We start from the raw sequence: 15,086 nt of genomic DNA on the forward strand, positions 1-15,086 counted from the left end.
AAATAAATAGTTTTCTGGCGAAGGCTCGTTAGTGAGTGCGAGTGCTTTTGTTTTCTCGGCCGCATGGGACGCTGGTGTTACGATTAGCCATATGATTTTGGTTGTTTCAAATCTTTCTTTTAAACGAATCAAAGGATGTCATCCTGATATCTTTTTAAACTAATTTTATTATCTCATTTCCTGTCCCCAAAATATGTGAAAAAAGTGAATGCTTTGAACTTTATCCACGATTAATTATAAACTCTAATCGTCCACTTTTGTTTAGAGTGTTTATAGTACACTTTTACAATTTATTTAGGGATACGGAAGAAAATAAAGTAAACAGAGTGGGTGAGGCTGATAAAAAATAATGTTTGAAATAAAATTTAAAAAAAAAAACACATAAAATTGAGTCGAAAGATTCATGAGATAGAACTAACCAACAGTATAAACCACGAGAAGAGAAAGAAGCTTTTCTGAAATTGGCTTGGCATGGTAAGGAGGAGTTGGGAAGGCAAAGCTGATAATGCTTTCTCAGCCTTCGGGATATCTGGCCAGCTCCCTAGATTATATTGAAGATAAGTTGGCAGGAACTGCAATGGATTTTTGAGTATATTCAAAATAATACTAGTTACAATAAATAGTTACTTTGAAATGCCGTTTTAAAATGTATATAGAAATCTATTAATTAACAAAATGTATGAAAATATCTGATATTATTACATTTGTACCAGTTTAAATACCTAAATTTAAAAGGACGCCTGGGCGCCTTAGTAAAGATAAAAATATTTTTTCACGGAAAGTAATCAATGAACCATGATGACCAACATTTTCCACGGAATCTTATTTTTACTCGGGCTTTGTGATCGGCAGTTTGATTAAATTGGATTGAATTGGTTTTTGAACATTTTGAATTATGAGTTCATGTTTTTGTTATTTATTATTGTATATTTTTGTTACTAAATATTAGAGAAATTTTGTAGAAAAGTAGAAAAAAAAAAGTTTGTTTGTCTAAACATACTTATTTCAATAACTGTATTTCGTATTTAAAATCCTTCTTTTCAATTTGCACGCAGATTTTAGGTTATGACGCTATGAGCAGTAACCATTAATGTTAATCAATGTGGATAAATTAAGATGAATATTTATTCTTTAAGGTAGTGTTTCCCAATCTGAAGTAGTCGGCGGACGTCAGATATACTAAGTGCGGGTTAGCTGCAGTTCTTCAAGAACAGTTTTGAAAACTAGTTTGCTCCTACATCCCACTTAAGCATGTTAAACAGAAGCGCTACTTAGGACTCCATCTTGACAAGAGACTTACTTGGAATCCCCATACTAGAAACGACAAGAAATTGCTCGTAGAATCCGATTACTACACCTACTTGACAAACGCTTCCCATTGACTACAAAAACTCTTGTACACTATGATAATCAGACCTATGTTGATACATGAAATTGAGAGCTTAGGGGGTTCACTAAACCATCAAATTCCTCTTGTATCCAATTCTTACAAACTAGAATCCTCCGTAAAATCCTTATGCCCCTTATTATGTCTGAAATTAACTCATCCATAAAAACCATAACATCCCATTTGTTCCAGATTTGGCCCGAAATAGATATACCTCCTTTTATTCCAGAATCCTTACCCACCCAAACCCATTAGCTCTTAATCTCTGATCCTTAAAAATCCCTGATAATCCTTGGGAGTGAAAAGAAGATGGCTTCGGGATTCTAATTTAAAGCAACGGTAGAAGTACCAACATTGAGTTCTCCCTTTCTCAAGATTATCACATCTTCTGAAACATTTATCACATTTACTTATTGTATTTTTTTTATACATACAGTTATAAATTTCAATGAATACAAACAAAAAAAATTTGCTTAAAAGTGCGTTTTGAGCTAATTTATATAACACTTATGTGTTAGAACCTTTATTAACACTCAAACATACATAAAATCTAAACAATATAACTGTTCCAACAATTATTTCTAACATAATACATGTTGTTAGACACTCTAGCGGTCCATACCAAAGCTCTCGCTTTCTCCTGGTAATTGATTATAATAAAATCTTTGTATTTATAAATGTAGTTATAATTTTGATGAATAACGGTCTTAGATACACAATTTGACTTGGTTCACTAATCACTTCTGGCCCATTATCCATTCTTTTGAAATCACCACACAATTAAAGTCAACTTAAATCCTATTTAATGTTAATATATATTGTACTCTCGAAGCTTGTCTTATTTATTTCATAGTTCAGCCTATCTTGGTATATTTTTGGTATAAATCCTACCAGGATATTCTAACATTTATATAACTGTTAATTATACTTTTTTCTAACTCGTTACTTCTAATGGATAAACGACAGCAGTCTCGTTACAGTTACGTTATTATTTTTTTTTGTTTTTTTTAAATTATTTTTTTTATCAACACGCATCCTCCGCTCTCGTGTGAGGACAGGCGATCTGGTAGATGAACTGTACCAGGCTTCTCGTCGGTCTCCCCGACATGAGTCCTTTTCTGAGGTAGGGCACGAGTATTCCATCCGATATAAATCCCGTACCAGCGATGTCCAAGTGCAAGAAGTCAACGCTCGGAGGTGTGAATTGCTGTAATTCCAAAAACACTTGAAGTTATTTATTAATAAAGAGTTTATAAAATTGAATAATCATTTTTAATAGTTTGTTCAAAATTATAACTTATTTGTTTATCATTTTAATTATGCAACCGTAAAATATTGTTAAATTGATTGTATTTAGTCGGAGATATCAAAAATGCATTTACTAGATGTTGTAAACGCATTTTTGAGCCTCCTATCGCAATAAAGAAATTTTACAGTTGCGTCATTAAATCAATATTATATACTTCATCGATACATCAATAATTATCATCAATAATCAGTATATTACTGAAAAAATAAATATAAATTTTTGATAGTATATTTATGGTGTCTTGAGTTCGTAGATATTTATAAGATTTTGTTCTGATAATTTTTTTTTAAATAATGAAATGGAAAATTCATTACAGGAAGGTTTAAACAGTTAAGTTTATATTAGGTTAAACAATGTTTTTAACAAAAGTCCTCAACTAGGAACCAGCAGTTTTCTTTCTTTTCTGATTTATTGTTATCTCTAAATATCATGGATTTTCCAATATGTTATGATTATTTCCTGTTGGTTTCATTTTCTTAGATGGATTTAAGCTTGGAATGTATAGAAAAATGTGGTCATTATAGTTCAAAGACCATCTTTCACCAAGGACATTAATAGATATTGAATATAGGAGGAGAGAGTACTACGAGTATACCTGGATATATTTTTTTTGTACACATGTTCAGTCTGTAATTCTTAGTAAAAATTAACGCGTACATATTTTTACTTAATGTCTACAGTTAGCATTGTATAATTAACTACCTGATATTAAATTGCAGTTTTCTGGTTACATGAAGTGACTTATTCAGAATTTTAACTGTTAATTATGTTTGATATCAAAATTTTAAGTTCAGTTTTCGTGGTTAAGTGATTTTATATTTAGTCTCTATCCGTTTTTTAGATTTGGAGAAAATTTACGTTTTCGTGGTAAGTAAACAATTCAAAAGGGTTAGTCTGTCGTACTCCAGTTTAATTTCGTGTTACATATGAAAATACTTACAAGAAGAAAAGCTGCAGCCAAACAGGTTTCTCCTTCATTGGCTCTACCAACATTACATACGTCAACTCCAGATGGTTCTGTTAACAAAGAAATAAAATTGAAGCAACGTCGTAGATTAGACAAATATTCACAAGTTTTCATATATTTCTAATCCTTTTATAATTATTAAAAAACAGCCAGGCTGGAATCTGTTTTTTTAGACACCGCATACTCCTGTTTACAAATAATAAATAAATAAATAAAATAATAAACCAATTTAGTGAATAAAATAAATAATTTCTTAATACTGTTCACATTTTTCTGTTTTATTTATACTTTCTGCGTTAATAACACACAATCGAAAGAATTAGCAAGGATTGAGGGAACAGAACCTGCTCCTTTACAGAGGGATAAACCGAGCCTGTTAAAATTTACCGTATTTATAGATGAAATCCATAAAATTTGCAAAAAGTGAACAGCTCATCAGTGAGTGGAAACTGAGGTGATACTCGGCCAGTCTCTCATATATGCAGATAGTATCGTTCTCATTTGTGATGTATATGAGAAGGTGTAATAAACTCTACTAGAGTGACAGGAGGAACAAAAAAGGGTGACCTTCGATGTCTCCAAGAATAAGGTACTGCTCCTTTCCCGGATGAGGAAGAGATAGGGGAGGAGAACTGCGATTTTCTCGAAATGGTCAAGAACTTTAACTACTTATGTACAAACATAAATATATAGAGAAAAATAGAATGAGAAATGGCAAATAGGATTGCTAAGATCTAGAATTTATACGAAGAATACTTCCAAAGGATTTAAGGAAAACCACTCAAGAACTGAAGTAAAGTTGAGATTTGCAGCGTTGAATCTAGAATATGACACAAGGATAAAGATTGAGAAGAAAGAGAGATGGTTATAAAAACCATGTTTTAATAAAATAAAAACTTATTCAAACGTAATTTCAGTCATCAGTAATCACTGTTGCCCCCGTAGTAGGGGGCAACATTAGCAGCGTGGCAACGCGCCAGTCTACTAACCCAAAGATTGTCAAATCGAATCCTGGTCCCACCTGGGCATTTTCAAGTATAAAATAATGCAAAGCTCCCCCCGGACATTTGTGAGGCCCGTTAGTCAATGGGTGGAACTAAAAAAAAATAGGCGTGGGAGTGACGAACCCACCCTACGAAAAAACCACGTCATGAAACGCGCGATGTAATAGGAAACACATCACGCGAGGACCTAGACCACCATGGTCTGTCGCCCATATAATATTAATAATAATAATAATAATAATAAAACATAACGTGTAACAACCTAGCCTAGCTAACATTCAACATTGTAATTTAATGACAAAACCTATTATTAGATTTAATATAACAAACAATTTTAGATATACGAATGAAAGACAGGAAACGTATATGTTTCTAAGTTAGTTTAGGCCCATTTCCATGTGAGAATTACTTGAATGAGAGTCGTGCAAGTATTATCACAACAGTGAGAAAAACAGGGCTTGTTTACACGTCGATAGTGAAACCTACCTCGCTAACAGTTCAACTCAGCGAATAAATGATAACACTTGATAATTAAATACAACAAACAACGCATTTCAGACAATTTTTTCCGATTGTGGTACCTGGGACAGCTGACACTATTACTATCACCGTCACCGTGGAACCTGGAGTTTAGGTACTAAATAATAAATTTTAAAATAATCTTACTTTTCTAAAGTAGTTTCTTCGTATAAATATTTTAAAATGGTCTTATTTTGATCAATTAATGATCTGTTATTAATTACATTTTTGAAATTGGATAGGTATACTTATATCCCTTCTAGGTTAGGAATTATGATGGATGTTGTAATGATATTGGTATTCAAAATGTGTAATCATGCGAGATAGTTGACCGTGGATGACATACGAGGAGCAGATTTGGGGAGTGCGGTTAAAATATAACACAAATAAGTTGAGGTAACTTATTCAATCCTGCCAACGTTTCGGCCAGAACTTGTAGCCTTCATCAGGGCTAAGAATAGAACAAGAGAACAACCAATGAATACAGAAAATAAAAAATAAAGTATAAACAGAATGATATAAAGTAAATAATTGTATCCAATTCTTACAAACTAGAATCCTCCGTAAAATCCTTATGCTCCTTATTATGTTTGAAATAAACTCATCCATAAAGAACTTAACATCCCAGACATAATAATTAATAAGATTAAAGTGATGAAAGTGATGGAAAATAAAATGTATACATAGGCAATTGAAAAATTAGGTAAAATAACTTAATTTAGAAAATAAAATAAAAATTTGCATAATAAAATAAAAGATAAATAATGCAAAGAAATATGAATATTTTAGTTTATTAATAATTTAAAAATTATAATTATGGAAACAAAAAATAAAATTGAGAGAAGGAAAACATATGTAACAAATGAATAAGAAAAATATAGAAAAGGAGGGGGTGGGTAAAATAAAGATAGGGGGAAAAAAGAGAATAAAACGCAAAACGAACCAGTTAGCTTGAAATCTTACCGCCAAGTGGGTTCTACGCCGCGAACGGCCAAGCTCAGATTTTAAAAATACGTTACAGAGATGACAAAGTGTTTTTTAGAGGAAACGTTACAAGTAGGTAAAAAATAAAAAAAATTAAAAGTAGAAAATATTTAGAAAAGGAAAGCGTGTGAGAGGGTGACGACAAAGGTCTTAGAAAATGTTAAAATATATAAGTACCGGAAGATGACAAAGTGTCATGAGTATTTAACAACAGATAAAAAGAGAAAATGTGATTAGGTGACAACAAATGTGCTGAAAAAAGTTTAAAAATTGAAATAATACGTTACAAAGTGGGCGGAAAAATAAAATAAATAAAAGAAAATTAGCAGATGTATTATAATAATCAGTCACAGAAATAACTTTCTTATACATACTCTACTAACGTAAATTATTTTACACAACTTTATATGAATCAATAAATGTAAATATATATACTTTTTTTTATAACGAAGAACCAACTGAACCAATAATGTCAACAATTATTTCAAATGTAGAAATTCCTGTTAACCAAACCACCTTTTATCAAAATATTCATGATGGAAAATATCTGATACCGAACTTATATTGAGGGACAATCTTCAGCGATTGGATCTCGTAGTTTTTTTTTTTCCTTTTATATCTAAATTTTGATTAAAAAACAGAAAAAGTGAGTAATAATATAAATATAAAAAAAACTTTGGTTTGAAATAATTCTATCTCTACCTACCCGAACCACGATATCCTTATTTTCACGATATGATTACTTTTCTTTCATATAAAATTCTGTTTTTTTTTTGTTTTGTTTTTGTTTTTTTTATCATATCCAATTAAACCACAACAATTCATACATTTTCACCAAACTCTTTTCTTCTTATCCACTGGCAGTACCGGAAATTTATTAGTACAGAAAACATACCTGGTATAATGTCTGACATGAATTATTCAATTCCAAATATAGTTGTTAAGAACTACGTCAGGTATTTTAAAATGTTAAATGATATTTTTTATGAAGATCTGTTTGGTGGTTAACTTTTGATCACATTACAATCCTAAATTAAAAATTTTATATCTTTAACATTGTTACAAATTTTACATCCCTCTTGTGTTACTGAGTTCATAAAAAATGCTATTTTAGCTTGTAATTAATATTAGCATATTAAAAGGGACTAAAGTCAAGTCAAATGCGTCTCTTTTCCGGAGACATTCTAACGCAAGTACTTGAAAAGTTTGGTTTTATCCGGGACTGAAAATGACAAGGAGGTCAAGAATTTTCTGCCTGATAACAGTGTTTATATAATTGGCATTTTATGCTCATACTGGTACAGAATCCTATCCTAAGAGCAGAAGTACTAACTATCTCATTCCTTTTCCTTCACACTTTCCCACCTCCATCTCTTCCCTTATTATTCCCCTCTCCCTTCCCCACTACTGTCCTCTCCTCCTTCGTTCCCCACCCCTTACTCTCACTCACCCTCTCCTCATTTTCATTCATTCATTCATTTCATTATGAAAGGAATCATGTAACAAACATTTCAATGAAGAATATTTTATTTTTATTTTTGGAACGTATTTACACGTTATAATATTTTATAAAGTAGCACCCCTGACAATAATTTTGATTAAACATTTTTACTAACAGAAAAAAATCGGCAGTAGTCAATTCGGCGGCACATATACTACAGCAATTATATTGCTTTTTTGGACCTAAAAGCTGCCTTTGATTCAGTACCCCGATATGAAATCTCTAGGGCACGTAGAGCCAAAAGAATTCCTTTAGACCTCCTGGAACCGATTAAATGAACGTATCCAAGCCCTAAATGAATAATGCGTATCAATGGCCGAGAATCAAAGCCATTTTCTATGGAATGAGGTGTGAAACTAGGCGATAGCCTCAGTCCATTATTGGTTATTGTATTTATGGATGAAATTCACAAGATATGCAGGAGAAGAACTGCTTGGACTGTAGTCAGTATATAGAACATGAGGACGGTGCAAGTACAGACGTTTATATATGAATTAACGCTATCGTTCTGGTGACAGACTCTGAGGAAAAACTATTATAGAATGACAAGAAGAAATCGCTTGCAAAGGAATGAGTATTAACAGCCGCAAGAGATATGGCTGTTGTCATGACGGTATGACTGTTGCCAGAGATGAAGTGGACGTGGGCAATTGAGGAATAATGATGAAGTATTGGAATATATGGACTTCTATACCTTTCTTGAAACAATTTTCAATAAATCTGGTAAAATAGACCAAAAAGTAACCTATAAGATAAATAAAGCAAATACTATTTACAACCAGATATGCAATACTATTGTGGGAAAGAGAGAGGTAAGTAAGGACATCAAACTCCACATCTTTAAAGCAATATTTCTTCCAACTCTTTTATATGGCAGTGAAAGTTGGGTCACCCAAGAAAAGCTTTTAAGTAGGAGTACGGCTGTTGAAATGCGATCTTTGCGAAGAATATAGAGGCGAGGCCGATTGATGGAAGACCACGAGGGAGACCTAGAAGGAGCTATACGGAGCATATCCAACGACTAGGTATGGAAAGAGGAAAACGCTGGCTCAGAAGAAGATGCTTTCCAGAGACCGAGATGTGTGGACCAAGTGGTTAGAGGCTCCTCCACGCTGAAAGGCACTTAAGGAGAATAAGAAAGAAGAAGAAAAAAATCGAGAACTAATCGTTTGTTAGGATTCCAACTACAAAAATAAAAAGTTTGAATGAAAGATTTTTTAAGTTCACTATTGGTGATTTGAAGCAAAACATTATTGTCGATTAAATCGACCCTTTATTTAAAAATAAATAATTTTCAAAATTAGAATTTAAAATTTTTTTAAAAGAATTTCGGACCCTAAATACTGTTTTTTATTTCAGAATTTACTCGTAAGGTTGGGTTAAGACACAATTTAGCAAGCACAGCTAAGTTTTGAAAGGATTTTTTTTTTATCTTCCTGAAAATTAACGAAGAATGCTTTATTTTGAAACTAATAACCCAAGTTTTTGTCTGCGTGATACTAATACTATATTTTGTTTAACTTGTATTGTATAAATATTAAGGCTATTCACCAATATGAGGAACCACGAGTTTCAATAAGTCCAATAAGGATATTAAGATCGTAAGAGGCTTTCCAAGTGGAATCAAGAGTGGGACTCTAAGCCTCCAGACATCTTCAATAACTGGCAGGACAAAGGGACGCAGGATTTGTAAGAAGAAATACATCTGAATGCGATGAAATGAAATGAAAATACCGAGCAGAAAGCAATTTATTCTTAGATTCGAGTAAATTAGTGTATCAGTAATTGAGATGCATTATTATTGAGGCGTAGGTTTATAGAAATTCATGTTTAAAATGTTAAATATTATGTTTTAACAATAGAACCTTTTGATCAATCTCTTAACCATCATTCATTTCCTTGAAGATTTAGACTAGTGTGGGTTAAATTTGGTTCGGACATTACAAACTAATACTTAAACTATTGAGACTGTAATGTTCACATTCTAAACTAGATTTTGGCCTATATTCAATTTACCATTTTTCCAATTAATTGCTTTCTTCAAGGAAAAATGATGAAAACATTGTTAAACCTTTAAATAATTTATATAACAATGGAGGCGTGAAAGTAATAGTACAAGAACCGGGACGAAAAAGAGTGAATTTGTCCGAACAATTATAAATCAATGTATTTTAGCAAATATCATGGAAACTACTAGGCCTACGAAGATAAATGTCACAAACGAACTTATAGTCCATTAAATTAGCTTTAATTTGAGTGCTAATAGACATCTGAATGTCGAATGGTTTTAGAGATATAGATTTCTCTAAACAAATCCACTCACTGTGTGAGTCATCTTTCAGTACATTCTTTTATGAATGTTGCTTTTTGAAAGTCAATAGCTCTATTAGGGCTCATATTTTATAAAATTTACTCTACTTTAAATGATGTTCGTTTTAGATTTTGTAGCGTTGTTGGTAGGTTAAAAGATATAGAGCTCCGAATGAAAAACAATTTTTTTTTTTCACATTTTGATACATCCGCCATTTTTTATTCCCTCTACCAATACTTGACAGACTCATCAATTTCGACTACTAATTATACATATTTTTTATTAAAGTAATAAAAAAATGGGGTAAAATAACTACCTTTTTTCTCCTCTTGGGCTCTTGTACAATAACTTATAAAAGATGCTTTGTACAAACTTCACAATATTTTGGAACATATTAATTGGTAAAAAAAATATAAAATATAAAAAAATTAAGAGCACAACAAAATCATGCCATTCAATCGAAAGATTTAGAAAAAAAGATTTTTATACCTTCAAGAAATGTCCTGAATAATGGTGTTTTTTACTTGTCTTAACACTGAGTGAGAAGATTAGGAAGATATTTTGGGTTACCTTATATTTTTAGAATCTCATAGAAGAAGGAAAAAATTAGAGATTACAAATTTGAAATTCGTGTCCAGCACTTTAAAAATAAAAAAAATCTACGTCCGATATCCATTTCTGGTCGATATCTTTCAGTTAGCTTTGAAGCTCCACTAATCCTTCGAATTCCTCTCATATCCAATCATTAAAATCCAAAATCTTTCGTAAATTCTCAATGCTCCTAGCTTAGTCACAAATAAAATCATACATAAAGACCTTAATGTTCTATGCGTAACCGATCTAGCCCGAACAAGATTCGGCCATTCCTTCCATTATAAACTCCCTAAACCACTAGTTTCTAACCTTGCTTTCTCTTTCATTCCTGACAATCCTCCGAGGCGCCTGAAAAGAAGATGGAAACGAGACCTGCTAATGTAAGAACGTTATTAGCAATGGGTAGTTTCTCTACAAGCTTGTGTCGCACCATTATAAATGAGATCAAATTTGCTGGTTGTATTAGAATCTACAGTTGTAAATTTCAATAAAGATATTAAATAAAAAAATAAATCTTTATTTTATTAAATTTATTTTATATTTTATGTGGACGTAGTACAATATCAATTCTAGTAAAGTAACATACGACAATTTCTTTGGGTTTAAAACATCCATTTATACGTAGTAAATATTATAGTAAAATATGAAGAATACAGAACATTTATTGATTACTCTTATCAATGAAGCGACAATTTTATCTCATACGTCTTTCTGTTGTTATCTGAATTTATAAAGCGACCATTGTTTAACGGCACTGATTTTTTTTTTTGCTTTATTTTTTATCTTTATTCTGAAGTTCATTTTATTCATGAATATAAATAAGCTTTTATCATCCCAGGCCATCTGTTCTGGAAATTTCCATTCTAAGTTAATTTTAATGTTGTGTTTTAAAGTAATGCGAACAAAAATAAAAATAAAATGTATTTGTTCTTTAAAGCGTATTGTTATAATTTGATATATATTTATTTATTATTTAGACAGAAACGGAATACTTAAGTTTTTTTAAACACGAGTTAATAACGACTAATTCAGGACTGAGACTCACAAAATCATAATAATGGAGAAAGAGATAAAACATCTCACAATTTTACTTTATGTTTACTCTTATTTTTTTCCGTTTATTTTTCTCATATTTTTTTCCTTATCAGTTAATTTATATCTATGTAAATACGGTCTGAATGTGCGCTCTGATCTTTATTATTATTATTTGAAATATAAGACTTAATGTAATATAATATAATATAGAAAAAGAACACATCTCAAAAGACTCACCGACTATATCTAGTGCTTTATTTGTGAATGATATAAAATTATTATGTTTACTTAGATGTAATTAGATATTGGGAATTAAAAGTACTCTTCCTAATTTAAATTATTTATCTTTTATTTCATTACATAACGTAATTTATTCCAAAAAAGACGTTTCGGGGCTGTCACCCCATTATCAGGTATATATAAACAAATTCACAATATTCATTCTATGCATACAACAATTAATAAATATACCACATTTTCTTTTTTAAACACAATTACAATTAAAATACAATTACTTGATTAAATATGTCTTTGAATATCGCATATTAGTCTTAAATATTAACAATATTGCATTCCGTTTAATAAAACATTAATAATTAAAAATTCTAACATAATTATAAAAAAGGAGATCTAAACTCTAATTATACCTTTTGAACAAGGTTATCTTTACACCATTGGTAACAAATAGACTACAACTTATCTCTCCTACCCCTGTTCAACAAAACACAACCCCGCAACGTCGTTATTAGATGTAATAAAATAAAATATACATAATTTAAATTAGGAAGAGTACTTTTCATTCACTATATCTAATTACATAAAGTAAATGCATCCAGTAAAACACATAATTTTGAATTGAGGAACTATGCATGTGTGAGCTTTATCTTGAGTGAATAGGATTCGTGTTAAAGAATGAAAAAGGTACCTTCCTCGATGCAATGAGTGTTTGATATTATGATGTATTGAGGCTCTCTGAAATTTCTAATATTTTTCATTGGTATTGTATTTAGCAGAGTTTTAAAATAATAATAAGATATAAGTTATTAATGGATGTGACCTTCTTGTGATCCTTCCTCACTTTCACTGGTGTTGTTCTCTGAATAAAAATATCTTTGAAGACCTGGAGGAAATAATAAAACGGCTAATTATCTTTCTTATGATGGTTGTATTTTCTTATTTTATGGCTACAAATCGGTTTCAGGCCTACTACCCTCTCTCCTCTTTTTCCGATCTTCTTCATTTCGAATCCAAATATTGTTCTGTTTTCAGTAAGTTAAATTATTATAAAACATTGAAAAACACTGCCTTCTAGATTTCGTGGTAAAAAAAACTCTTATAGGCACTCTTTCGAGTCAACTTCGGTCTTACAGCAATAGCGCTTTCTGTTTCGCTCTTCACGGCGTCTTACTTATTTTATGTCCTTGCTCTGTACTAAGTTAATGTACAGTGGTTGTTCAGTGTCAATCATTTTGTTCCAATTTAACTTAGCGTTCGTCCCTGAAAACTTATAACCTTCAAGGTTTATATACAAGTCTACTTCAGGTTCGATTAATATCTGTCCACCTAATTATACTAACATCTTACACAATTTTCCATTTTTCATGAACCAAATAGGACTGCAACAACCAATTCGTAAGTACTAAATATAATTCATTCACTTTATTCTATTTTCAGAATTTTATCTTGTCTTTCATTATTCCCATTGTATTTCAATTGCTTACTTTTCATTCTACCCTTATATACCACTGATTTAATAACCTTAAATGTTACATTATTTTCTGATTCTCCGTCTTTCATCGAAGGTTTATTACGACCAATGATATTTTCTTTTAATCTCACATATTGATGTTAAGGCACAGTTAGGTCCTTTACTATTACAATTTTCGACTATCATTTTTGTATACAATGGTCCATCTTATCACAATGTATCTTTCCTTCCTACTCATAAATCCAATTTCTTCCTCCATCGACCACCTTTAATACCCTTAACACGTTTAAATGATCTTGGCTACGAACTTGAAGACATGGTACCCAACAGGCAATCATCCTTTCAGGCTGAGGTCCTACTAGAATTACATTTCCTCACGTTCTTTCGAAAAATGTATCACATTCTGTGGAACCAGGACCTACCAAGTAAATTGGAAATCATAAAAAAACACCAGTTAAAGCAAGAACCACGTCATTTCGCCCTAAGCGGAGAAAGGACTGTGTTTGACTTTTCTAGCTAAGAAAAGTAAAGGGCATACAAATTGACTCTTCCAGATCTCATCAGTAAACTAGCATCTCCAACATTGCAATAGTATAGCATATTCAAAGAGAGACGATTACACACTTTTCTTTTACAAAACTTTAAATAGATGATTATTTACACCTGATAAACTAGTCTTTATGAAACAAAATCCTCACTAAATTTTATGATAAAACATAGCCTATTGAACAAAAAATATTTTTTTAAAAATTTGCTAAAGGAGTTGAAGCTCTAAAAAAAAGAAGATAAAAAGCGTTGATGGCATTAGGGTGTTTCACCTTTAAGCCTAAACAAACTTTTAAGTCCCCGCATATTCAATCGGCATCCCCAATCCAACCCAGTTCCTTTAAAATTGTAAATTCATTTTTCCAATTATGTTTCTAAATCGTCAAACCATTACTGTTTTTGGATACATTCTGTTTAATCTTTCTTACTTGTATAATTGTTGATACCTTTTTATTATTATTTTTTTTTTACAATTAAATGATTACTTCAAGATTATATGGCTCATGTTATGGTAATGGTGTTAATATTCTATAGTGGAATAAATTAAGAATATTATTATAATTTGAATAAAATAATGTGTATCCAAGATAAGTCTCAAAATACTCTTTACTATTTCTTTAAAATAATTCTTCAGTCCCAACTTTGCGCCAATCCTGCCATCCTCAAGGAAAATCTTTTTTTTTTTAATAACTTTATTGAAATTTACAACTGTATACTACATAATACATTTAGTAAATATGATCTTAGTTTAAATGGAGTGTTACAGGCGTGTAGAGCAACTACCCACTGGTAGCACTCTAATGACATTTTATATTAGCTGGTCTCGTGGCCATCTTCTTTTCAGGTGCCTCGGAGGATTGTCAGGAATGGAAGAAGATGCAGGATTAGAAACTAGGGGGTTTGAGTGGTTAGGGAGTTTATAATGGAAGGAGTGATATCTGGTTCGGGCTAGATCGGATACATAGGGAACATTAAGACCTTAATGTATGATTTTATTTGTGACAAAGTAAGCAACATTGAGGATTTTACGAGGGATTTTGGATTATAAGGATTGAATACGAGAGGAATTCGAGGGCTTAGTGGAGCCCCAATGCTCAACTCCATATGTCCAGATTGGCCTTATTACTGTCATGTAGATCAGTTTTTTGTAATGTGTTGGAAGTATAGACCGTGTGTCTAGTAAGTGCTGTAATAGTCAAAATTGACATGCAGTTTGCTGTC

At 31.4% G+C, this 15,086-nt stretch overlaps 1 protein-coding gene across 2 annotated transcripts in view; it reads right to left on the reverse strand.

The window, feature by feature from the left end:
• Positions 1 to 1,894: 1,894 nt before the first annotated feature.
• LOC106683150 (cytosol aminopeptidase) overlaps positions 1,895 to 15,086 on the reverse strand; it is a 53,916-nt gene continuing 40,724 nt past the window's right edge. Inside the window, exons 11-12 of one of the 2 annotated variants that reach the window (XM_014424427.2) lie at positions 3,637 to 3,713; positions 1,895 to 2,594 (exon numbers count right to left, since the gene is read on the reverse strand). In XM_014424427.2, the coding sequence (XP_014279913.1) occupies positions 2,336 to 2,594; positions 3,637 to 3,713 (336 nt within the window). In that variant the 3' untranslated portion in view covers positions 1,895 to 2,335. The remainder of the gene's footprint in view (positions 2,595 to 3,636; positions 3,714 to 15,086) is intronic. The other variant, XM_014424428.2, reaches the window with a different exon arrangement.

Source organism: Halyomorpha halys, unplaced genomic scaffold (assembly GCF_000696795.3).
Source record: "Halyomorpha halys isolate HHAL.00 unplaced genomic scaffold, Hhal_1.1 Scaffold470.1, whole genome shotgun sequence".
Lineage (NCBI taxonomy): Eukaryota > Metazoa > Arthropoda > Insecta > Hemiptera > Pentatomidae > Halyomorpha > Halyomorpha halys.